At 39.5% G+C, this 27,435-nt stretch overlaps 1 protein-coding gene across 1 annotated transcript; it reads right to left on the bottom strand.

Moving 5' to 3' along the window:
- Positions 1 to 1,484: 1,484 nt before the first annotated feature.
- On the bottom strand, positions 1,485 to 25,765 carry LOC137292163 (exportin-2-like). Its single transcript, XM_067823717.1, has 27 exons — positions 25,682 to 25,765; positions 24,277 to 24,362; positions 22,882 to 23,027; positions 22,008 to 22,109; positions 21,249 to 21,394; positions 20,933 to 21,023; positions 20,409 to 20,516; positions 19,957 to 20,049; positions 19,153 to 19,320; positions 18,636 to 18,765; positions 17,409 to 17,474; positions 15,749 to 15,858; positions 15,427 to 15,519; positions 13,934 to 14,018; positions 12,618 to 12,679; positions 12,030 to 12,166; positions 11,643 to 11,746; positions 10,352 to 10,449; positions 9,633 to 9,783; positions 8,702 to 8,901; positions 6,417 to 6,514; positions 5,907 to 5,992; positions 5,628 to 5,709; positions 4,802 to 4,948; positions 4,339 to 4,436; positions 3,654 to 3,787; positions 1,485 to 2,204 (listed from the first exon to the last, which is right to left on the bottom strand). Exons 2-27 carry the CDS (start codon positions 24,359 to 24,361, stop codon positions 2,115 to 2,117), a joined length of 2,910 nt encoding a protein of 969 aa, XP_067679818.1. The 5' UTR covers position 24,362; positions 25,682 to 25,765; the 3' UTR covers positions 1,485 to 2,114.
- Between the last annotated feature and the right edge of the window lie 1,670 nt (positions 25,766 to 27,435).

The following is a 27,435-nucleotide window of genomic DNA, read 5'->3' as shown; positions in this document are numbered from 1 at the left end:
TGATATGAAGTATTCACTTTGCCTTATCCTGTATTCTCACAGCTGTTCCTTCATGTCTACCACTCATTCTTTAACATACTAACTTCTGTTGATATTTATTTTAGGACTGAGTGAGACCCATGAAGGTCCAGGATAGAATAGGCCTTCAGCAAACCATGCTTGCCATAAAAGCCAACTATGTTTGTCGCAAGAGGCGACCAACGGGATTGGGTGGTCAGGCTTGCTGACTTGGTTGGCGCATGTCATCGCTTTACAGTTGCACAGATTAGTGCTCAAGTTGTTGATCACTGGATTGTCTGGTCCAGACTTGGTTATTCACAGACTGCAGCCATATAGCTGGAATATTGCTGAGTGCGCTGTAAAACTAAACTCACTCACTAGGACTGAGTGACATCAGAAAATAAATATTTAGCTCCACATAGAGTCGAGACAAACTGTCTCTGAACCTCAAAAATATATGCAAGAAGTATACCTACTTCCTTCAAATGAATGCAACATCTGGATTACACGCTTCCTCCATAAGTAGTGAAGGTCCAAATCCTGGATGGGATGGCTCCTACGACAAGTACTAGAATCTGTACTTTTAGGATTAAGTGTAATCAAAATATAAGGGGTCCGGTCCGGACATCCATTTTGTGGAAAATACAATGGTTGAGATTGCTGTTTTGTGTGCTGGAGATTGGGTGCTTGACTAAAACAGTGAGATTTCAATTCCTTGGTGGGACCCAACCATACAAAAGTACTGGAAGTACTTTATGGAGAATGTGTAATCCCAATATACCATTAAAAAAGTGTGGATATTGGATTTAGAAGATTGATAAAATGCCTATGATGAAGCCAAGGGGGAAACAGATGATGAAGAGAAGTTAAGGGAAAATATGACAATTTATTCCAGTTCTTTGGAAATGTTTCATCTGTGTGGACTTATATTACTTTTTCTCAAATGCTTTGACATTGACTAGTGGTATGATCACAAAATGGAATACCCCCTACTGTTTTTTGAATAGGATAAAACCTGTTTCATCTGACCACTTTATAAATGGTATTGTTTATGCACATTGGACATGCAGAATCTGTTCTCAGTTTTAGTGTTGGGAATAGGTTGAAATCTCACAACTGATCATTGTTTCATTACCAACGACCAATCATTGAAAAAGTTAATTTTCAGACTTACTGCAGATATGTATAGCATGATGAACATACACTTCTTGGGAATCTTCAAGAAATATTCAGTCAGTGAATTTTGAAAGAATCAAACAAATCTTCTGGCTCTGACAATTGTGAAGGTACATTCCATCACTAAGTGGTCCAGAGATGCTTAACAGCAGTTCCAAAATAGTTTCGGATTGATTATGAGAAAATGAGACTGACTGCTTGGTCCTTTGGTCACTGTGACCAGTCTTTGATTATTTCAATGAATTGGAACACTACTCAGTGTACACCATCTAATTTCCACATCTCTCAATAACAACAAGACGCAGTTACAATGGGCATGTAATTTATTTACAAATATATCAGGGATTGTACAAGCACTTCACAGTAATGTACACTTCATGATAGAATGCACATCTCCACAAGATCCATAATGGAACTGACAATATACATGCACTCATTTCACATAATGTTGTTCAACAAAGCCAACACATTCACAGTGTCTGTCAAAGTTCTCTAACATTGTAAAGTGAAGCCTTTTAATGTTCTCAAAGTGAAACAGATTTCTCATAATTTCTGTCAGGACAATATCCATGTACCAGCAAACAAGTTCAACATCTTGGAACCATCATTGTTTATCAGAGTTGATATCAGCATGAAGCCAATGGGTATGGCTAACGTTGCTTTGCGTGGAGTTCCTGATCTCTCTCAAGCATTGTGGATTATACTGAAGTGAAACTGACCAAATCTGCATCCACTGATGGTGAGAGCTCCAGAGCTCAATAAATCAACAAGAAACCATACACACGTTTGTTGACAGGAAATACTTGTATGGTTTGTTTGGTATTAAGTGCTCAAAGATGATGCCTGTCGACATCTACCAGGAAAGAGTCCCTTGTTACACATCCCCGTGAGAGTGATTCCTAAGCTGACAGTCTGTGGTTCTGTGAAAGACGTACACCTCAGGCTAGTGACACTCCTGCAGCCTGGAGGTACTGCTGAAGAAACTTCTGGGCTTCAGTCTGAAGACCACTGCTGATCATGTTAGGTATCTGTAACAGTGATAGAACACTGAAGATAGACAGGTTCACACAGGGAATGGTAACAGTCAAGACGTTCTTATTTGCGTACTTAGCCAAGCATAAGTCAGCCATGCATTTTAATACTTTTATGAATGGATAGAAGTTGAAGGCATTTTAAGATAGTTTGGTGATTTTCAAGGGTTATGAAGGTAGGCACAGGAAGCAAGCAGGGATTGAGAAAGGCAGGAGCCATGGGCCATTTTGCACATAAGAATAAAAAATAGCCCAATAAAATTTGAAGTTTACCATTAATACAAGGGCAGTGACCCATTTCAGTTTCAGAAAATGGCTAATAATCCTGAAAATGGCCCATTTCCAAAGTTCTCTATCCCAATCCCTGAGTAAGGCACTTCAGAATGGCTTAAGAGTCAAGCCCTTTCAAGTCTCTATGAACTCTGGTACAGTCTGTATATGTAGACAGCTCAATTCTCCTGTTTGGGACACTTCAGACAGAAAGTCTAAAAGCCTTTGAGTATGTTAAAAAATAGTGGTCACATGAACTTCGAATTTCACTAAATCATTTTGGGTTGAGAAGACACTGTCGACTGTAAGAGTGAGTGAGTGAGTGAGTTTGGTTTTACGCCGCTTGTAGCAATATTCCAGCGATATGGCGGGGGCCACCAGAAAATGGGCCTCACACATTGTACCCATGTAGGGAATCGAACCCGGGTCTCTGGCGTGACGAGCAAACGCTTTAACCACTAGGCTACCCCTCCAATGTAAGAAAACTATGAAACTATGAGTCCAAGGCCTACAGCTTCAATGACCTCAAACATTCTTTAAGGGAAAACACTAAAGTCACTCTCTACACACTTGGTTTAGTTTCCTAAATATAAAGACCTGAATGCTTAATCACATCAAATTTCTACCTTACGCTTCATCTTTGCACAGTTAAGGTGTACAAAACCCTTTCATTCGATGTGACCTAGTACCTCATGGTCTTTGGAGTGAGTGAGATTGGTTTTACGTCCCTTTAAGCAATATACCAGCAATATCATGCCGCCAAACATCAGATACAGACTTCACACATTGTACCGTTTTGTGGAATTGAACCCTGGTCTTCAGCGTGACGAGTGAACACTTAAACCACTAGGCTTCCAAACCTCCTGCATGGTCTTTTGAAAAACAGGGTGGTGGTCAAATTGTGACATGACTATAAAGCCTCCCATTTTACAAGGGGATGCCCCTACCAGACCCAAAAAGGAAAGAAAAAGCAAACAAATACTGCTTCATCAATCCTCTCTGCATTGTCAAACCAACATCATATTATTCAAGTGATATGGATCATGCAGCTAGTCACACCCCTTTTACAGCCCTCGATCAGATTGGTAAAACTGAAGTCCTTATTACAGTATGGGAAGTAGGATTGTTATAGCACTAAGATCTCATCATGCAAGGGGTCTTCTGTTGTGCACCTACCACGCCAGGGTGAGATGCACTGAGCTGCTGCAGGTGCTGGGCCAGGAACTTCTTGGGGTCGGGGATGCTGTCCCCCAGGGGGTCATGTTCCTTCTTACCGGCAAATGCCAGTTGAGAGTATGCTGTCTGGTAACCTGCAAACACCAATTGTTATTTTGACCAGGTAAAACATTAAAGCCCCTCTAAATCTATTGAATGAATTAGCTCTAAACCCAATCCCAAATAAAAATGAAATAATATCGATTCCATATTCCAATATTTGAAATGGCCTAAATGAGCTTTCTCGAGATGAAAAATACAGAATGCTGAAATTAGTTTCTTTGGTTCTAAAAGTATACTACTCACAAAAAGAATATGAACACCCTAAAATTTGATAATCAGGTAAACTTACACATGGTGATGTCATTGATACTCTAAGGTAAATGCAACTTGAGTGTACTTAATGGGCACTTCACATGACATGATAAATTATGTAGTGAAGCAACTGATTCAATACTTGTTGAGTAAAATGAAAAAAAAGACTCAAAAACAGCAAAAAACAAGGGTGCTGAAACACACCAGCACCGGGCTGGATCCAAACACCTATGCATAATGCATGTGGAAGTCTGTTTGTAGTATATTTCACCAGGTTTAATTACAAGTATGTTCAGAGCATTAGACGACAAGGGGACCCAAGAGACTTTACCTGCAACATCCTCAATTTCGATGAAGTGTTCATCATCTGGGACAGAGTCATCTTCCGGCAACTCGAACAGGCCAACCAGAGCTTGCAACAACTTGGGCCTGTGATATGAACAAAGTAATTAATACCCATACTTTTCTTGGACTTGATGAGTTGAGTTTAATGCCTCACTGAATACTTTCACTATTATAGCTTAATGTAGGAGGAATGAGTGAATCAGTTTGTTTTCGGCTACTATCAGCAATATTCCAGCAATATCACAGGAGGGACACCAGAAATGGGCCTCACACACTGTACCCAAGTGGAGAATCAAACCCTGGTCTTCAGTGTGACAAGCGGACACTTTAACCAGTAGGATACCCCACTGTCCCTTAAGTGGAAGAAAGCCTGAAGTTTCATTTCAGCAGTTTCAAGCAACGCTTGAATACTATTCCACAAACACAATACTGAACGCTGCACTACTCACCACAATGCGAGGTACTCTCCTAGGAGCATGGATGGAACCTCGCACAAGATCTTGGTGACCCCTACTGCACAGATCCTCTTTTCTGTGTGCCCAGAGATCTTTTGGAGATCCTGAAGGAAGAGCTTCTCCAAAACCATTCCAAACATCCTTAAATAGAAATGATGCTTGTGTAAAGACAGACTAGTATTAAGTCACTGCATGACAATGACCTTATTACATTCTACTGAACTTCATTTTCTTGATTACAGCAGAGAGTTTGTTAACAGCCGACATGATATACCCCATTAAATGTTTAATCTTGTCTGTTTGTGTAAATATCCTTGCTCTGGTTGTTACTTGTAAGTAGGAAGGAAATGGTATAGCAGAATTTTGGTATTTTGCCTTCTTTCAGTATACCATAATGCATTAGAAAAGTTGGTATTATGATCATATTACACACACCGAACCGAAGGCTTTGTACCACAATACGTACCATACCATGGTTAGGGTGTACCGTTTCACACCTAGGCTATACAGGTGTGTACGGAGGACATACAACATTAGTACCCTATTAAGCTAAGAAACTAAAGCAAACTATGTTGACAATAACAATTTGGGTTCCTGGTCCCTTGCTGAGTCCAAACGTGGATAACCAACTCCGACTATAACGAACTAAAATTAGAGGGCCTTTTGAGTTTATTATAACATTAGTTTACTGGATATTGTTTTGCATGTCAGCTCATCACAATAGGCTTCACAATGTCTTCGAGATGCGATGTATTAAACAGGTAAAAATAAACTTTTTTCCATGTCAGATCAGCTTATGCACAGAGGACTTCCTACTTACTTTGCTTGAATGCTGTCCACCAACTCAACTAATGACTGGGCAGAGAATTTGAAAGAGTAAAGGGAGAAGAACACGAGGAGACCTGCAAGAGACAACATCTCTACATCAACTACATACAAGCACCATAAGTGTAACACTGATGTTCAGGGTATTATCATTTGCAGAAGCATGAGGTCTTTCATTAACTGCCTGATGGAGGACGCCAGTTGAAAAGACCAAGTGGTCTCATGCAAGTGTGAGTTCTAGTTGGAAAGGAAGAATATTGAGACTTTTTCTTACTTTTAATATACTTGGTCGTCTTGGAGCTTGTGAGTCTCTGAAACAGCAGGATGAACACCTGCTTGATGTACTCATTCACCAGGTTTCTGGAATCAAAATTGTTGCTACATTTACAAAAAGTTCTCAAAGAAGTTTAGGGGAATATCTTCCAGGCTCCCGGATTAAGGGTAAACTTTAAAGATGAAGAGTTATGACACAGACCTTCACTTGGATTACACTCCCTCACGGGTACTTTAATATCTGATGGATATATGTAATGTATGCGTAATGATACGGTGGGGTTGTAACATGAATAAAGTGGAATATAATTCATATCGTGATACAGCTCTTACATCAAGACAACTCCCGTGATGGATCAGTCAGTTCACACTCTATGTTGTGCCCACAATTTAGCAACATTATTGGATGACTATGATTATGTCCTGCTAAAATGAAGTCACTTAATTCGCAGATTTTTCTTTTTCACAACAAATAAAAGAAACTGAAAATATATGAGAAGCAAATACTTACGACGGCATAAACTCTATGATTGCATTCACAAGGTAAAATCCCTGGTGGTCATTTGTCTTGGATGCAATTAGTTTCTGGAATATACCTAAAAGACCATTCTGGAAGATAACAAGAAGACAGAGTCATCAATATCCCCAGCAACGGCAAAATGCTCTTCATGAATATGTCTACTAATTATGATTACAGTATGTCAATGTTTTGGGTGGCAGAGTGGAAGGAGAGCATTTTAAAGTTTTACAGTTCTGTCTCGGGAAAGAACACTACCACCAAATTCAGTTGAGGTTGAACTTGTTATCATGGAAACACAAACAATATCTTATTCCGAGATCCAAACCTACCAAAATCCACCACTATACCACCAGACGAAGAAACAGGTAAGGGTTTTAAAGTTTTGCCACTGAAAAGAGCACAGCCACCAATTTCAGTCAATGTCAAAATTGTTGTCATGGAAACCACAAACAATAAAATTCACATACTGGTGTAATACCAAAAAGGCACATCTATGGACCATGGTGAACATGGTGAACACATGTACCAAGTTTGATCAAACTAAGGTTTGGAAGATCTCCGGACAAGATGATACCCTCATAGCCACAGCCGAACTCATGTTTCCAAGAAAACCGCAAAAAATAAAATTCATATCTGAGTCTAATCCAGAAAAAGGCACATCTGGAGATTGTGTCTGACATATGTACTAAGTTTCCTGAATCTAGCATGTACAGATTGGAAGATTTGCTTCAGACAAGATGACATCCTCATCAGTCACAATCACAACTTAGTCATGTTTCCATGGTAACCATAAAAAATAATATTAATATCTGGGCCTAACCTGCAAAAAGGTACATCAACGGATCATGCTTAAATATGTACTAAGTTTTGTCAAGTTATCACAAATAGTTTAGGAGATGTGCTTCAGATAAAGTTTTGCAGATGCCTGGAACTCCTTTCTGCAACTTCATTGTGGCGGGTGATAATAAGGTACATTAAAGCAACTTAACATAACAGAAATGTGCTGAAATCAACATTACTCAGTAAAATGCATTTAACCCCACCGCCATCTCCCCCCAAAAAACCCATTACTGCATGTATCTCTGAAGGTTAATTGCAAATGATGACCACTGGAAAGTTTAAGTTTAATGAATTACATACAACTGACTGAGAAATATATTTTTCTGATCATTTATTCACGACAATCCAAACCTAACCTCATATATCTTGTCATGTAAGATGAGATCAATCAATCAATCATTAACTAATTCTACATTAACAGACTCATCAGTCTAATGCATTCAGTATGGTTAGGTGACTGTCCTGACATTTTTTTACAGTGTGCTGGGAAAGCTAAGCAGTATTTGCAAATGTGGATAAACAATGACTAGTCTCATGGAACAAATAATATCAAGGGTGGCCCAGTGGTCTAAGGCATAGCCTCCTGCTGTTCAAAGCTCAGGCAATCCAGAAACCAATAGTCATAGTTGTCATAGTCATAGTCATGGTTTAAACCGGCTAGTCTGTAACATCTCTAAGGTAGTGGGTTTTGTCCCACAGTAAGTTGACATCATTACTGTTCTTATAAGTAGTGTGCTTCACTCTAGCTATGAACAACAGATGACACATGACATTCAAAATCTTGTACTTACTACTACATCCTTGATAATCTCATTCGTTACGTTCTCATAACTCTCCACTATACCCTACATGCATCTACGGCCCAGCACCATTTTATTACCTCCCTTGGATTGCTTTTTATTTAATCAGGTGTCAATGCTGAGAGGTTGAGTGTACAAATCATAACTCACTTTTGCTTCATAAACTATCTACCCAATTAAACTTGGCCACACAAATGATGCAGAAGTACCTGAAACAGGTCAGAGTTTTTGCATCTATTTTTGAAACTTTCAAACCTGCCAATTTGTTTGCAGGATTTCTCCCAAAATTTTGAGACTCACTGCTAACAAACCTTGGCGGGTGCGACTGTTATCTTTGTTGACACCAGTAAGCTCGGCAGCTTAGCTGATTGGCTACTGTGGGAATGCAGCATCAGCAAAGGGAGGTAATAAAATTATCAAGCCATTATCAAGCCATAGATGTATCCAGGGTATAGTGGAAAGTTATTGGAACATACCAAGAACAAGCACATTACTGTGTGACCATCAAGAAGCCTTATGTTGACAAGATGGGCAGAACAATACCTGATACTTACAACTATCTCGATTTCCCTCATCAATTGTTAGTTAACTAAGACCAACATTCAACATATTCAAAGTGTCGAAAGAACTACATACCAGTTTTTCTGGTTCAATCTGATTGGCTGCCTTCTCAATGAACACCTGGAGGAGACGGACAAGAGGAGGGATGTTACCAGGACGTTCCCAAAGGACGGGTGTGAGAAGGAAGGGAAACAGCTGCATGTAGGTGTCAGGAACACCATCATGGTGCAGGTCGATCAAAAGTGACAGGATTTGGAACACATAAGGCATGAATTCTGCAATGAAAAGGAAATGTCCCTGAAGTCATCATTGAGAATGGACTTAAATTTCCTATAACAGTATTCCAAAAATATCCCTTCAATGGATACCACATTTGTATCAATACTACTTCTATCCTGTCAATTACTGAACAGGAGTCATCTGAAGATAATTCCCCCCACACCACATATTTGAAAGAACAAATCATCTAAGTGTCCACCTTAATTTTTCTAGAATAAAATTGTTCCCATAAACCAAGAAAAATATAAATGCCCCAAATCTGCAAATAGCAAAAGGTACCACTTTAGGTTCTGTTTGATATATCTGCCAAGTCTTGGAGACTATGTCCGAGTCGTTTCCGTCAAAACCGAGAAACAAAAATGCAAAAAAATCTGAAAATAGCAAACGGCCCACTCTAGGTTCCTTTTTATTTTGTTGAAAAATATTGAATATTTTTGGGGGTTATTTTTTCAGCTATGCTCCAGAAACAAAGTGATTACTGAAGGATGAGGCGACGGCTATATCTACCTGTGTTATATGCCAAATGGATAAAAATCCATTTATGGTTGTATTCATTGTCTAGAAACATTTCTTAGACATAATTCTGAAGCAACTGTGCTTGCTTCAAAATTGTCAAAAACTGACAGAAAACATATACTAATGATAGGCAGTGTTCCACAAGTAAGATTCAAGTAACGTATTTTAAATAATGTCCTCAACAAAATCTGTCTGTGACTGATGATCTCACCTTGAATATCTTGCTGCAGTATCTCGGTGAAATGAGGAAACAGAGAGTCCTCGAAACTGTTGATGGCTGTTGGCTGATGCTTACATGTGGTCTTGATGGCCACACACAGGGACTCAAACAGGTAATGGTTGAAGTGGGGCTTACTGGGATTCTGGGGATCAAGGATTTCAGATCAATACCAATGTAGGAGTGACAACAGATTGGGATCTATATACATTACAATTGTCCACATCCATGTAAGCTAGTTTTCTGCCACAGTCAGCAACATTCAAGCTATATGGCTGCTGTCCGTAAATAGTGGAGTCAGGACCAGACAATCCAGTGATAAACAGCCTAAATGCTCTAGGAATACAATGTATGTCAGCAAGCCTGACCACCTGATACCTTGAGTCATCTCTTACCACAAGCATGGGTTCCCTGCAGATCAATTCTAACCTTCATGACTTCACTGATAATAGTAGTGAATGAGTGAGTTTAGTTTCACGCCGCTTTTAGCAACATTCCAGCAATATCATGGCAGGGGACACCAGAAAATGGACTTCACACATTGTATCCATGTGGGGAATCGAACCCGGGTCTTCGGCGTGACGAGCGAACGCTTTAACCACAAGGCTACCCCACCGCCCCTGATAATAGTAGATACCAGATTGAGTATTTCAGGTTGCAAACATACAAGGTCTGCTCACCTGTTATCAGAAAAAGCATTTGTTTAGAGTTACCTTGCAGACGAGGGTTAGTTTATTCTTCAGGCTCTTCAGCACATCTTGTATAATAGGGATAATATGTTCTTGCAGCAGAGACATTGTCCTCATGATCGCTGTACAACAAGGGAACCAAATACTTAGATATTATTACAAGTTGGAGTGCTATGCAAGGATAATATACATAGATGAACATGTTCTTCATTACGTGTCAAGAGAAATGTTTCGGTATAGATTGTAACACCATGATCATTTGCTACACCATGTTGGTCGTTATTTCTTTGTTGAGGTCTCGTATGCTTACTTAAATCGTCAGAATAATTCAGTGAGTGTGAGTGAGTTTTGCTTTACACTGCACTCAGCAATATTCCAGATATATGGCGGCTGTAAAGATTGATTGATTGATTGACTGATTGATTGATTGATGGCATGATGAGTCAACGCTTAAACCACTATACTACCCAATTGCCCCTGGCTGTAAATAATGGTGACAGGACCTAACAATCCAGTGATCAACAGCATGAGTACCATTCTACGCAAATGGGATATGACGTCATGTGTCAACTAAGTGAGCGAGCCTGACCATTCCTGATCCATTCAGTCGCCTCTTGCAACAAGCATGGATTGCTGCAGATCAATTCTAACCTGTATCTTCACACGTTCAGAATAATTCATGTCAGTGTGTTCACACAGATTTTACAAAAACTACCCTTTACCCCTTCAGTCATACGTCGAAGGTACATATGTCACATGTAATCAAGAGAGATCAGACCAGAAAATCCAGTGAATGACATATCCTTGCAGACTATGCTGCATGCTGTTGAAACAAGTCACTGTCTCTGTAACCCATGAAGGTCCTGGGGTAGAATAGGCCTTCAGCAACCCATGCTTGCTTTTATGGCAACTACGCTTGTCGTAAGAGGCGACTAACGGGATTGGGGGGAACAGGATTTGGGGGCATGCTCGCTGATTTGGTTGACACAAGTCATCATTTCCCAATTGTGCAGATCGATGTTCATGCTGTTGATCACTGGATTGTCTGGTCCAGACTCGATTATTTACAGACCGCCACTATATAGCTGGAATACTGTTGAGTGTGGTGTAAAACTACACTCACTCACTGTCTACGTCAGTAACGACTCTTATACAAATTGTATGGAGCAACTCATGGATCAGTCCTGTACACGCAGCTATGATAAACAAGACTCAGTTTTCTTGTTTCCATCTTCTTGGAGAACACAGCACAACAAGTTTCCACTACAGTGTGAGAGAATGAAGAAAGAAGATATCTTTGCCCGCACTGTGTTACCTTTCATGATGTATTCGTTCTCCACAGATCCTGGCATCTCCATGGCAGCAAACAGACCAGGGAGCATGTTACTTGCCTGGGTCTGAACATCAGCCACTGTGATACTGTGATGAGAGTACATTATTCATTGGCTCCTTTATCACCAGCATTAACCAGACAAAACAAACTGACTAGATACTTCATATATCCTGAATCATTTGCGGTATAACATTTGACCTGAAAATATTTGGTCTGTATAATTATTCTTGAGAGTTTGATCTGATGCTATCTTCAATAATATTTAACCATAATTAATATTTAACGTAGGTCTGAGAATCGTGCATAATGGATGCAGGTAAGCATTCACTAGCTGGGATTTCTACAATTAGCAGTTGCTGAGTGACTCACGCTGCAGCTCCGCCAGCGACCCGAACCATCAACAGCCTCTCTATAGTGTGAGCTGCGTAGGTGTGGACGACGACACTGGAAGCCTGCAGGTAGCGGGTCAGGTGGGACAGACTGGACACCAGGGCTTCCCTTGGCAGCTGGGGGAGGGAGACAGTGTGTCAGATAAACACCATAGCACTGATCAAAGTCCTTGGTAGATGCTTATTAAGATGGGCATATCATAACAACTGGCATGCTCAAAGTATAAAAGTAGTGAGTAGTAACATTTCACCAATATAATGGTGGGATCACCAGAAATGGGCTTCACACACTGTTCCCATGTGGAGTAACGAACCTGGATCTTAAACGTGATGAGCTGACACTTCAACCATTAGGCTACCCCACTGTCCCATAAAAGTAGAGTTATAATTAATTGTAAAGCAAAGATGGCCAATTAAGCCCAAATGCTTCACCCTTAAAAAGGAACCATATGGATGAAATGGCATGTTTAGGTGATATCAGCAAGATTTTAAATTAAGGGGATATTGGGTCTGGAGCCTTAAATTTTGAACGACACTGGTCAATGACTTGACAGAAACTTTCACTCACCTGACTACGAAAAACCATTAAATATTTGATTGCGTCAGCTTTTAGAATTGGCATTTCATTCACTGAAAGAAATGACATTCCTTGATTAGAAAATTTTGCTCTGGACAATTTCATACAAGACAGATCCCCTACCACAGCCATTAGGATATGTAAGCTTGCAGCCATATCTAATTCTATAATTAAGTAAACAAGTATTCTGGAATATGGAGAATCTCATGTGACTGCCTTTTGACAAATATATCAATAAAAATCCAAAGATATGTTACATTAGGATCAAGCGTATGGACTCAAACTGCTGAAAGTCTAAGACTACTTGCAAAGTTTTTTCACTTTCATTGTTGAGGTTTGATATACAGTATATACAATGTTTAAAAGCACCAGGCTGGATTCTATTTATCAATCAAAATCATTTCAAAATACCACTTAATCTGTGCCAATCTTCACTCACTAGACTACCTATTGCTGATGCACATAAAGACATTAAGCGGGAAGCTATGTGGAGATTGTACATGCTCGATCCACGTAAAGGCATGAGAGGAAGCTACATGGAGATTGTACATGCTCGTTCCACATAAAGGCATGAGAGAGGAAGCTATGTGGAGATTGTACATGCTCATTCCGTGTAAAGGCATGAGAAAGGTAGCTATGTGGAGATTGTACGTGCTCATTCCATGTAAAGACATGAGAGAGGAAGCTATGTGGAGATTGTATGTGCTCGTTCCATGTAAAGACATGAGAGAGGAAGCTATGTGGAGATTGTACATGTTCATTCCATGTAAAGACATGAGAGAGGAAGCTATGTGGAGATTGTACATGCTCGTTCCATGTAAAGACTTGACAGAGGAAGCTATGTGGAGATTGTACATGCTCGTTGCATGTAAAGGCATAAGAGAGGAAGCTATGTGGAGATTGTACGTGCTCATTCCATGTAAAGACATGAGAGAGGAAGCTCATTCCATGTAAAGACATTAGAGAGGAAGCTATGTGGAGATTGTATGTGCTTGTTGCATGTAAAGGCATGAGAGAGGAAACTATGTGGAGATTGTACATGCTCATTCCATGTAAAGGCATGAGAGAGGAAGCTATGTGGAGATTGTACATGCTTGTTCCATGTAAAGACTTGACAGAGGAAGCTATGTGGAGATTGTACATGCTCGTTGCATGTAAAGGCATGAGAGAGGAAGCTATGTGGAGATTGTACATGCTCGTTCCACGTAAAGACATGAGAGAGGAAGCTATGTGGAGATTGTAAGTGCTCGCTCCATAAAGCTATGGCACTCTTTCAACGCATTGCAGGATTACTCACGACAACTTACAATTTTCAGAATGGATGTCAGGGAGTATTTGGTTTTGAAAGAACTCTGTCATGTTAACCAGACCACTTGTCTGTGTTACTCCTTGCTGAAAAGAGGAAAAAATGTGTTTAAGTATGTCCCCATTCAACCCTCATAGAATGTCATTGCTTAACCTTTGAGTTCACTAAGAGTGAGTAAGTGAGTGAGTGAGTAAGTGAGCGAGTAAGTGAGCGAGTGAGTGACAAGTTTTAGGTCACTTTTAACAATATTCCAGCATTATCACAGTCTACACACTGTAGCCATGTGGAGAATTTGACATGGGTCTTTGTCATGACCAGCGAATGCTTTAAGCCTAATTTACTACACTTCCCTAGTATATCTTAGAGACAGTGGGCAGGCACTGCTGATGCCACTGTGAATGTGAGAGGACAGTCCAAGTGGAGTAGGTTTGGTAAAACCAACAAGCATGGGCATAGAAAACTAGGATTTAAACCATGATCAGGATCCATACATTTAGAAAAAAAAACTAAGAAAAACAAACAGGATTTTTTCAGACATAACAATATACATGTGCTAGGGTATTTTCATACCTTTAAACATATAATACTGTTTTGTTTGAGTGGCATTCTAGAAGCCACTGGTATACAGACGACAAAACTCTATGGATGATCAACTTCTTTATTTTAACATGGGCGATGTTTCAGTTCAGATTCTTATACCGTTTTTCATGTTTGTAAACGGCATAAGAATCTGCACCAAAACATCTCCATTGTTACGATAAAGAGGCTGATCATCCATAAAGTTTCGTCATGTCTATATATTACTGTGTCTTAAATAAAATAGCATCTTCATTTGGCAACAACCTGTCTATGTTGTATGTTTTTGCTGTCATTTTAAACTATCTTTGAAATTGAATGAAGTTCTGATTGCCACCTGCCAGCATACAACAGGTTCATTCATATTCATATATCAAAATTTGGTACATGCATATGAGAAACCCTTAACTGCAAAAGGTGCAGTTCTTCTGGCTCTGGAGGCAATGGATGCTAAATCCTTTCAGCCATCAAACATTGAATACATCATAGTGTTCTGATTTTTGTACCACATGTATTTATTCAAGTATTAACCTATGTGCAAACTCATCCTGACACACGTTGGTGGCTGCCACAGCCCTTTTTGTACTGTCAAGACATACAGTTGTGTTAGATAAAATTTAAACAAACACAAAAACAATGAAAATGATGGGTGGTTTTGTCGGAACCCTGATGCTCACAGGTTAGCCAAGCACACAACTCTGCATAGTGCAGGTTCTGAGGAGACCCATTCTACCCCAGGTCACTAAAGAACATCAAGTGACAGTCCATAGCTCCACACAGAAATCAAACTTTGTCAACATCTTAACTAACTCACTATCAAGCATTGAAATGTGTATGTAAGTACTATAAACTTTGCAATTCAGTTCAGCATAACTTATAGAGTTCAAGGAGATATGTACATTCATGAGTTCAACGTACCTTTTGTGTTTGCCCTTTAGAGGCTAGAGACGTGACTAGATAAATGGCAGCGTCTTTGTTCTTCCAATTGGCTGTTGGATTTTTTCTGTATTCCTGGAAAAGAGTGAATGTTGCAGCTGACATGACTTCCTGCAAATTAATCTCACATTTTGGTGACACTGCCACATTCCATCTGATGATGAACACGCAGTATGTTTCTCTCCATTGCAAAGACACATAAAATATACTTATGATTCAGTCCACCACAAAACAATAGTACTTAGATGTATGACAACGATACAGATTATCTTCCTAAACCTAAATTTTCACATCAATTTCTCACCTCTAGTAAACCACTGACGTAGGTAGAAAAGTTATGTATCACAGGACCTTCAAAGGATTTACTTAGGGCTTGGACTAAGTCACAGGCTGATCTCCTCCTAGTGTCAACATCTGAAACAGAGACAGTTGATCACACACTATACAGGGAGCAAGTATATTACTATGCCGCTTTTGTCCATGTTCCAGCACACCATTGGTCACTGGTGTGAAAAGCAAACACTTCAACAATTAGGTTACCTCACTTCCACCAGGATCATGGCAGAACACAATACTCTCACTCCCTTGTAGTCAGCCCTGGTGTTTTTGGTTGTGTTGGAGAGATCAATAATATGAGACTGGCCTTTGTTTACAGCCAACTAATATGGTGAGGATTGTGAAACAAATATTGAATTAAATATTTGCAAAAATCAATGCTGGTTTACAGTTCTAGCCAAATGGAATATGATACTGCAACTCAACAGAATGGACGACCCATTCAGACACAACATGGTGACTCGGAGCCAACCAGTTCTATGTTTCATCCCCTTAAAGTAGACCACAAGGTGTGGGGAAAAAAAGTCACTTTGAACTTTATTTTATAGTTTGACCACCAACTTTTGCTCTTGGGGCATAGGCTCTATCGACTGGACACACCTCATCTTAATAATAGCTCAAGTCGATCTGTTTTCATGCTCATAAATCCCCTTAATATATTACTCAACAGGAAGACAAAGTCATCAACATCCCCTCCCCAATGGCAAAATGTTCTTCATGATAATGCCTATGAGTTATGATTATGTAAAATGTTTTGGAGTGCATATGGCAAAGTGGAAGGACAGTACTGAAAGTTTTTCTGCTTCAGAAAGGAACACTACCCCCAAATTCAGTCGAAGCCAAAATTGTTGCTATGGAAACCAAAAAAAAAACCCAACATTTTATTCAGAAATCCCAAACTACCAAAAGGCACCAGCTCACCACCAGATCTATCTATTTGCCAAGTTTGGTGAAGAAATATGGACACGAGGAGGCCATTTTAATACCACCCCACAAAACGTGTTGCAGGGGAAAACAACTATTGTTATCATCAGTGTGACAACACACACTACTGTTACATATAAACACAACTCTTATACAACAAATATGATGTGAAACAGAGGAACTATCTAAAAAGCCTTCAAAAGCACTGCACTGATCATTATACTGTAAGGTTCTATTATTTACGTGCAAGATGTAGAAAAAGTTGAAGTTGAGGTCAGGTGTGGTGAGGTGAAATGGGGTTTAGCGTCCTACTTAAGAATATTTTGATCATGTGGCAACATGTATGAAGGCTGCATGTAATAGCCCAGATTGAAGCTGGTTTGACAGTGCTAGCTCACTGAAACACCATGACACAGTTAAGCATCAATACCCCACTCAAACACATACTGACCTTGAGCCGACCAGTCCTTGTACCCATTAATGCTGAGTGCCAGACAGGGACCAACAAGGACCATATTTTTATTATTATGTCTTTTGTTATGACCTGGATGGAGATCAAACCCATGACCTTTCACTCTCTGGATGGATGCTCTATCCACGACATCACAGAGGCAGTGAGAAAAGTTAAAAGCAATAGTGTTGTGGGCCTCAGAAATCAGCAACCATTTCAACACTATTTAGACAAATAACCATCATAAACATACCTGAACCCTCAATATCTCGTCTGATGTACTCTTCTGGGTTGTCTTCAAATAGTTCTTCATCAGCAGCTATAAAAGGAATGGTAAGTGATCAGTTTGGCAAACTGATGTACATTCTTCAAACAATATAACCAATAAGGAAGGGAAGTTTAAATTATGAGGAGCACAAAGTTTTGGAGTATATATTTAGTCCTTCATCAGGTGAATGCAGGGAGTGAGCCCTGAGTTCAGATTTACATTACAGTCAGCAACATTCCAGCTATACAGTGGCGGACTGTAAATAATTGGGTCTGGCCAAGACAATGTAGTGATCAACAGCATGAGTAGTGATCTGTGCAACTGGGAACCGATGATATGCGTCAACCAAGTCACCCGATCTCCTTCGTCGCCTCTTATGACAAGCATAGTCACCTGTTGTGGCAAGCAAGGGTTGCTGGGGACCTATTCTACTCTACCCATCTTCACAGGTCACATGAATGCAATGAGGCAGAGAGCATATTATTTACATGTAACAACATGAGTGAGCAACTTAGTGTGTGAGTTTAGTTTTATGTCACACTTGGCAATATTCCAGCTATATGGCAGCGGTCTGAAAATAATCCACCAGACAATCCAGTTATCAAAAGAAAGAGCATCCTTCCATTGGATACAATGACATATGAACATCCGATCCCATTAGTCACCTCTTATGACAAGCATAATATTGATATTGGTGCACCAATCGATCTAATAATTAATTTATTGAAAGCTTGACAATCAAACTTTGATAATCCATTGAAAAAAATCGACATCATTGTATACTATCTTCAAGAAAAACATACACAATATGCGTTCATGCAAGATAGTTAAATTGGTCATGGTAGGCTCACGATTGCAGCTGTAATACAGGAAGATAAGTTTTATTTTGTTTAGTGTTTGTGTAGCAGCTGTCTCATCAGCTTGTCTTGTGTTAAAAAAAATCCATACTTTTAGTCAATCACTTATTGATAACGGATCAACAGACGGCATCAGTGATCAGCTGTGGTTTTAGAGGTCAATTCCTTACACTAGTTGACTGAACATCAATTCAGCCCAGATCTTCAAAGATATAACAACATAAGTGAAAGACAACACAGGTGGAGGCTTAACAAGAAGTCAACGGTTAACCAATAGATATTTGGCAGCACAAAGAACTAATTAACTGAGGTCAGTAAGACTATAGACTACTATTATCAAAAGAAACAGACATACCTCGTAGTTGGATGTTGGGTACAATGACCTTCTCACAGATTTGTGCCAGTGTGTCGGGATTCTCAAACAAACTCTTGTAGGAAGGTCTCTCGGCCACTGACGCCAAGAACTGAATGGCATTGCTCACCAGCTGAAACATAGGAAGTAAACACAATACTATTTCTTAATGCTACACTACATTTTGATGTACTGGATTGGATCGCACTGAAACATATGAGGACATTGAATGTGGTTTAGTGACCCTTCTGGTAAAACTTCTGTATAAAGAGATGAATCATAATCATGATAATGACAAATTTCCCCCCAGTATTTCAGCCACTTTTGATCACATCTGGCAATGAACCAATGGCTGAAATTTCAAGGAATGCTTCATCAACACCTATGGACAATTATAATATTGCAGCTATATGATGAAGGTCTATAAATAATCCAGTCATGAACATAAATGTTTTTCAACAACCACAATCAGCTTGGGACATAATGCAATTTTGTATAAGTTTAGTGTTGGGATACTGACCAGATCATACTTGACCTGCTGACCAGTTGTGACCAGCAGTCCCCATGTGGAGGTGACGAACTGTGGAAGATGGGGGGAGAACTCCTCATCGTACTTCTGGGCGTACAGCGCCACATTGTCACACACCTGGGATTTTACCTGCTCCAAGAGACCAGCCTCCTCTTCATCCTGCGGTCACAGGATTGTTCGAGTGTCATTACACATGGTATAGAAGCATGTTACAGCTCATTGTTAGTGGTTTCACGTATCACTTTACGCTGCCGTAGATTTTGTGTACAGCCATATTACATATGTAGACTGGCTATAGCTCGTAGTTATGCTTTGTTACAGTGTTACATATCTTTGTTACACAGCAGATACCACTGTTACAGCCTATTTACACAATGCATACAGCCTTGTTACAGCTCATTGTTAGCATCGTTTCACATCAGCCTTACATATTGTATACAGCCTCACATACTGTACACAGCCTGGTTACAGCTCATTATACTTCACTGTTACAGGTTTTCTAGTGCGATAACAAATATTTGTTACACACTTGTAACACCAAATATTGCATGTTACAGGTCATTGTTATGCTTTATTGTTAGTGTAGTTACACAATGTTGGCGCTGTCACATTACACTCAGTGTACTCAGTGCTACAGCACTGGTAAATACTGCAGACCACTTCTATAGCTTTGGTCAAAATTCTTTGTCAAGTTCTATAACATCTTTGTTAATGTGTTTCTTTACTGCACAAATGATCATGTTTTGTGTTGGTTAAATGATAATCTTGTCTTGAATGAAGGAGACGGATGCTCACCTCAGTCTGCAACAGCTTGTTGTCTGCACTCAAGAGGGTCAAGAAGTGGGTCATCCATGGGCCCATGTTGTCCTCAAAGTGCTCCGGCAAGTCCTACAGCACCCATATCACTGAACATTCACTCTTAAAAAACTGATTCACTGATTACCCAAAATTATATTCTAAAGAAAATATTTAGGACTTAAACCTCCATGAAAACCCTGCTCTACGCGAACTCTTTTTTCTTCATCTGTTTCCTGTCTCAGAAGGAAAATTGGGACAGAAATCCAAAACAAAAATCTCTTCTTTCAATAGGAAAACCATCCAGTGATTGACATCAGCATCAATCCAATTAACTGGGACACAATGACATGAATTAATGAAACCATTGACTCTGATGATGCAACCCTAATCATTGTCTCTCATGTAAAGCATGAACAGTTTTCCCTTGTGGAGTTACCCTGATAACTCACCTGGAAGTTCAGACTGTAGAAGATCTTGCAAATCAGGAGGATGGAGCTGAAGATCACTTTGAGAGCAGATGGGTCGGAGGCATGTGTCTTAGCAAGCTCCATGGTTACCTGAGGAGTGAGTGAATTTAGTTTTAACCTGCTATTAATCATATTCCAGCTGATCAAGGAATAAGGCTAATTCAATATCAAGGCAGGGGCCACCAGAAATGGGCTTTACACATGGTGCCCATATAGGGAATCGAACCTGGGTCTTCAGCATGACGTATGAACGATTCAACCACTAGCCTACCCCACCACTCACCCTGAGTAAGAACAAATGGGAGACTTTACTCCTTTTCTGAAACATGTAGGGCTGAAACATTACTCGTTGTTGATATCTCAATAATAAGAGTTGTAATACCATAGTTGTCTTTAAAATCAAGAATTACACCATTTTATATATTTACTATCCATTCCCATATCCTTTGGGGAGCCAGTTCCAGGGAATTATGAGTCTATCGTGTCAGCTATCAGTTTTCACTTACATTAAACAGATCTGTAAATGGGGCTGCAAAGTTCTCCAACACAAATTTGATCTCTGTCCAGAGTTCCTGTGATTTGAATTCATGGCGATATCTGAAAAGTGGGATATAAATACCATAATAACACAACAACAAGTGTTAACACGTTCATCCATCCAATTGTTATAAATCAGGTCAGTGAAGCTGATAGTATGTGTTTTAGCACCAACAAGTAGCGTTTGGATCCAGACACTGTTATGACACCTGACTGGTTATCAAAAACCTGAACTAATTACATTACTGGGCATTGAGCAGGTTACAAGACAACATCCAGTTTCACCTTTTGAAGAGAGAATGTGCAGTTCGGAGGACGCCGTTGATGACATGGAAGTCCCCAGTCTGGAACTTGCTCACCATCTCCGTGATGAGGTCCGGCCACTTGTCAGGGAAGTCCTCTCTCCCAATGATACTGATGGCATCACTCAGCTGAAAGTTGTCAAAACAAAATACTGACAAACAAAAATGCAATACACGGACACAAGTGTAGTATGCAACCTTCTTCACTGTTATCTCAAACAATAGGGATTTCTAGCCCACACAATGACTCCAAGTAATTAACTGTCCATATTTCCTTATGTATATTCAAATGTTTGTAAATGACAAAAGCAGTGTAGAAGGGTAAAACAATTGCCTAGGAACTATTATTGTTTCCTATGCTTTTATTGATACCTGACGTAAACTTATTCCCGAGAGCTTGGTCTTATGAAAACAATATAAGTTGCATACAATTTTGATTAGCACTACCTCACGGAGGCTTGTTACGTATAGTAAACACAGATACTACATGGCTCAAGAATGTTCAGAGTGAAATTTTAGTCAATCAAACCTGATTTACAACATGTCCATGAAGAAGTCTGTGCAGATTTAAAAGAATACATGGCATAAATTTATCTGTTAAGCCAATAGTATCACTGAATAATAATCGTTTTTACTAAAGTCCCTATGTGGCAGGTTCTATGTTTAAAATCACAGCAAACAGCTTTGGTCTATCGTCCACATTTCAGCATCAGATCTGTTGCAGTTAAAGATGATCTCTCACCTGTTTTTGGATCTGTTCCGGGCTCTTCAGCATGAGGCCGACAATATGCTGCTTGATGGCACTTCTATCACCAGTGTGGACCTTATCACCAGCCTCATCAGTCTGACAACACATGACAGAAATAGTACTGCTATATTCATCAAGTGAAAGAGTGAGTTTTATGTCGCTTTTAGCAATAGTCCAGGAATATCATGGCCAGGGGCACTAGAAATGGACTTCCCACATTGTACCCCTCTGGGGACTCAAACCTGGATCTTTAGCCTGACGAGAGAATGCTTTAACCATAAGTCTACCTAACTGCCTCACTATAATCAGATAGCAGGTGAGTTATACATGGGGATGCATGGATAAACTTGGCACAGAAAAGATATCACATTAAATTTCACATGGAACCAAAACATGAGATTTGTTCTAGGTAGAAAGCAACAGGAACACCTTTTACAGAACAAAATAATGACACTGCCTTTCTCAGTAAAACGGGTATAAACACTTTGTTATTTCTAATCGTACAGGTGAGCAGGATGCGATTTCAAATCACTGCAGATAGATTTGAGTGCAATTTTTCTAGCAATTGATGTGACAAAAGTCAATCCCTTGGGGTAGGGAGAAGGGAGTGTTGGTTGGGTGTTTGTGAATGAGAGTGAGTGTATGAACAAGGGATAAGTGAGAGTGTATGAATCTGAGTGAGTGAGGTTTCACACCACTTTTAGAAAAAACCCAGCAATATCATGGTGGGGACACCAGAAATGAGCATCACACATTGTACCATGTGGGAAATCAAACCTAGGTCTTCCGCGTCTGTGAGTGAATAAGTGAAAGCGAGTGAGCTTTGTTCACACTCTGACCCAATACACTCAGCAGATTCAATACTTACAATTCTCCAGTTCCTCTTGATGTAGTTTTTGAAGGTGACTGCTGAGCTGACTCTGACAACAGGCTCGACTTCAGCCTTGTCCATGAGATGAAGCAGCAATAGTGGGTAGTTCTCGTTCACCTCCACTGACTCCAGAAACTTCTCAGCTGTCACAGAGAGAGAAGATACACTTCTTTGATTACTACCTTTTAACAACCTTTAGAATACCCATCTGTGTAGAAGGCAAATTTTGGCATAAGTTTAATAAGTTGAAATTTTCAACATATGATAAACTTGTGATTCACACTGTTATTTAGTGTACATTGAAACATAAAAACTAACCTAATTGCTAGGGAGACTGAATCTAAAAAACAGCATATATGAGACCACTTATGAATGTACTGTAATTCTAAAACATCACCGATAAACCTGGATTGACCGTGTTTAGTCTTGCACTGCTTTTAGCAATATTCCAGTAATATCATGGCATGGGATACCAGAAATGGGCTTCATACATTACACAGATGTGGGGAATTGAACAGGGGTCTTCAGCATGGAGAGCAGACATTTTAACCACTAGGCTACCCTGCCAACCAAGATAAACGTGGAATCAGTTGGGGCATTTGGGAAAAAACACAAACATGAACGTTGAAATGAGCTTTCTGCTACAGCACATGTCTACAGAACTACATTTCTCAAGGGTATGTTAAAAGGCACCTACTAAATCACATGTACATAACCTTCAGCTGTGACAGTCAAACATTTTAGAATAAAATAAAAAGCACTCTTTCTCACCAATATTGGGTATCCAAATGAAATGCAACAAAATATATTAAAATATGCAAAATGAACTGTGTGCTCAGAAAAATTGTTTGAGTTGAGATGATGTTTAACGTCGTAGTTAAGATATTTAGCTCAACTGACAATGTGCATGCATGTGTATCTGTGGCTGTTGGTACTAACAAGTCATTGTACCAATTAATGCTGAGCACCAGGCAAGGACCAACATGTATCAATTTAACATCTTGCAACTGGGGACCAAATCTGTGACCTTCCGTTCTCAAGAATTGTATGAAACCTAAACACAGACGAAAAAAATGATTTGTAGCATTTACTCAAAACTACAAAATCGCTTGTGTACTCAGGTACAGTGGCGCATAAAAACACTTGCCCTGATAATTCTTCCACTATACCTGTCAATTTTCTGTTTGATTCTTTAAAAGAAAAAACACAACTGACACTGATAAGTTAACTGGGCATCGGTAACGTGACATACAAATTTGCTTGCCCGACAAAAAAAATCACTGGATTGGAACATCGGGCAATAGGTTATTTCCACTCCTGGTTCAGAAGTGTGGGGCTATGGGATAAGCAAGACTTTAAATGACGTTTCATACAACCATCTCAAGGTGATACCTTGTTTCCTGGTATCCATCTCTGGTGACAGGGTTTGCTGGAGGTACCCAGCCAGGGCCAACATGTTACTGTCAGTGATCTCCATACTGCAACAACAGGAACAAGTATCAATATAAATGCCTTTTTTCAAAAGCAAAAGGGGGTTTAATCTATCACTGAAAACATTTCCCTGATCGAGGTGTTAGTGAGACTGTATTGTCAAACAAGTGAAAGTAAACAGCCTGTCAAATATCAAGATGCTTAGTATTGAAGGAAAGAACTGATACCCTTTAATAGCCATCTTCAAAGAGTAGTCGAGAGGACTAGATGGTCTGCAGAAGTCCTCTGGGCACGTCTTAAAACAATCATGTGGCTAATCCTGTATGATAATGAAAAAGAACTTCACTTTCTATACACTCTGTCCTATTCAGATCCTGTTTGTAGAAAAACTGAAGCACTGAGGCTAGAGAACAAGCTACAATTATAGCTCTAACAATTAACCAAATGTTGCCAGTCAGCAAGGGCTAATTGATAAGATTTTTACATGTTTTCAGCACAGATAAGTACTCTTGGGCTAGTAGATCAGTGTAAAGGTTAGAGTCATGCAGGTCAGAGGCACTGAACATGTCAGTTAAACCTGCAGGCACTGGTTATGTAGATCTACCCACAGACTTTGGTTCATATTCAAGATGAATCTTGGATCTGGATCTTGATGGGTCAAATAGAATCCTGACTCATCTGTCAACCACCGACGAAGGATACATTTTAACTTTGCATTTGGGTCACATAATGCAGTAGTACTACTGCAACTATGAAACCACTACACAAAAAGGTAAACTCAAGTGTACAATTATGCTGATTGAGCGTTTGTTGAATACAACCTTCACAGAAGCTTCCATACCCAACAACCTGGACATTGAAAACGCCAATATTAATAGAAATCAGTATTTGTTGGTAGTGTAAACTTACATATTGCACCCAAGTAGCACGATCTCTCAAACAAATTCACTTCGCTCCACACTATACGAGCGAGAACAGACTTTCGCTGTTTTTGCGTTTTTAACTAGTCTTTTTATTTCGTTTGCATGTTCAGAGTTGAAGGATAAAATACTTAACTAAGCCTTACATCACGATGGCAATAATTTTCCAAATCCTGGCTTAATTCGTTAAATGATCACCCAACCTCCAGCACACGACCATATAAATAAGAATATGAATACCAATCTAAAAATACATCATGATCTGAGCAACACAGACAGAAAAACCCGGTGCTTCAGTGGAAAATACAATAAAAAGCATACAGTAACGTTAAGCAGTTTTGCTATTATTTTTGAAGGTAAAGTCATTAAGTTCGATATAAAATCACGCGCATCCTTATCGAGGAACAAAGCAAATTCTTAAAGAGACAAAAATATCGAAAACTCACATGTTCCAAACAAATGGCGCCTGTTTTGAAAGATCAGGGGAAGACCACTCTCATTGTCCTTCCCAATATCGTGCCGCTAAATGTGATACTTGAAAGCTAATGCTGCAGAACGCAAGTTTCCATGAACTGAAATAGCGGTTCATGAGTCAAAATAATGCCATTAAACATTAGTTAAAACCAAGAACGCTTGGTCAAACCAGATATCACCATGTGGATATTTCACGGGGTGATATCTGTTTTGACCAAGCGATCTTGGTTTTATCATGTCACCGTATCAGTTATAACCCGAGAACACGAGGCCGGTTGAAGAAGTGTTTCATTTAATATGTACGTAATATTCATTCAGCATTCAGAACTTTACACGGACCTTTTATAGTCATCCAGATGCAGCATTTTTATATTTATTAAAACCTGTCTACTGACATGTATGTTCATGCAATTTATTACTTATGAATTTCAATTCGTTCCTTACAATTTGATTTTGCAGGTTGTTCAAAAGACCATTTGGGGCGGTGAGGTAGCCTAGTGGCTAAAGTGTTCGCTCGTCACGCCGAAGACTCGCGTTCGATTCCCCACATGGTTACAATGATTCACCGTTCGCAATATCTGCCAGCCCGACCGACCGCGTTTCCCACGCCATGATATTGCTAGCAGTGGCGTAAAACGACACTCACTCACTCACTCACTCACTCACTCACTCACGAAGAAGAAGAAGAAGAAGAAGAAGAAGAACATTTAGTAATCAATCCAGACTCAACAAGTTACATCAGAATGTGACCTGGTAAAACATACAGATTATATTGCCAGTGTGTCCCTGGCAACTTTTTCGGAGTTCTGTTGTGAATGAGGGCAAATCTGTAGTTTCATTAACGCTAGTACTGGCATACCTGAGCATTACAAACATCTATTGTGGGCTAGTTGATCAAGTTCAGAGGAAACAGTTGGACAGAGAAATAAAGCAGAAAGCTGTGAAAAACGAGAAGAAAATGATGGCGGAACATCAGCTCTTCACGAGAGAAGAGAAGAAGAGGTCGAATGAAGAACGAGCGGCCAGGAAGAAGAAGGAGAACAAATAATTGAACAAACAGATGAAGAGGTGTGCGGACTGACCTGGGGAGGTATGTTAGTTCGGGCTATGGATTGGCTAGATCGAGATGGTCGCCCATTATTAAATAACACAAAAATATTTTCAAAATGCGATGTTAGTGCAAAAAAGATAAATGATGTTTTACAATATATTTAAACATAACTGTTTTTAGATCCCTTATCATATGCAAGACAGCGATTGTCTTCATGTAACAAATATATATGCATTATCCAAGAAGATTATGTAAAAATGCTCGCATACATTGTAAATGCTTAAGAGATATTTATACCATATTTGTGAGCATAGCATTTTTATTAATTAATGCAACATTATGCATTTCCAGTATTCTGTACACAGTCTTATATCTCTGCCAAAGATTGTGTACTATGTCATGTAAACGCACAAACCATAAAAAATGCATTTTAAGTATTCTGAACAAAATATTCAGCAATATTCCAGCAACATCATAGTGTTTTTAACTGTGTTTCAAGTGAATCCATTTGAAGTAGACTCATCTAATAACGTTTTTGCATCGAATATATATCGAAATGTGCTCTTAATATGTAAGGAATTGTAAGATAGCATATGTGCAGTTGGTTAGCCTAGAAATTAAAGTGTTAGTTTGCAAACCAGTTTTATTCCGCTAGATGCATAACCGACGCCAGCC

Source organism: Haliotis asinina, chromosome 7, assembly GCF_037392515.1.
Source record: "Haliotis asinina isolate JCU_RB_2024 chromosome 7, JCU_Hal_asi_v2, whole genome shotgun sequence".
NCBI lineage: Eukaryota > Metazoa > Mollusca > Gastropoda > Lepetellida > Haliotidae > Haliotis > Haliotis asinina.
Note: the sequence above shows the minus strand (reverse complement) of the source record. Positions and strands in the feature narration are given on the sequence as shown.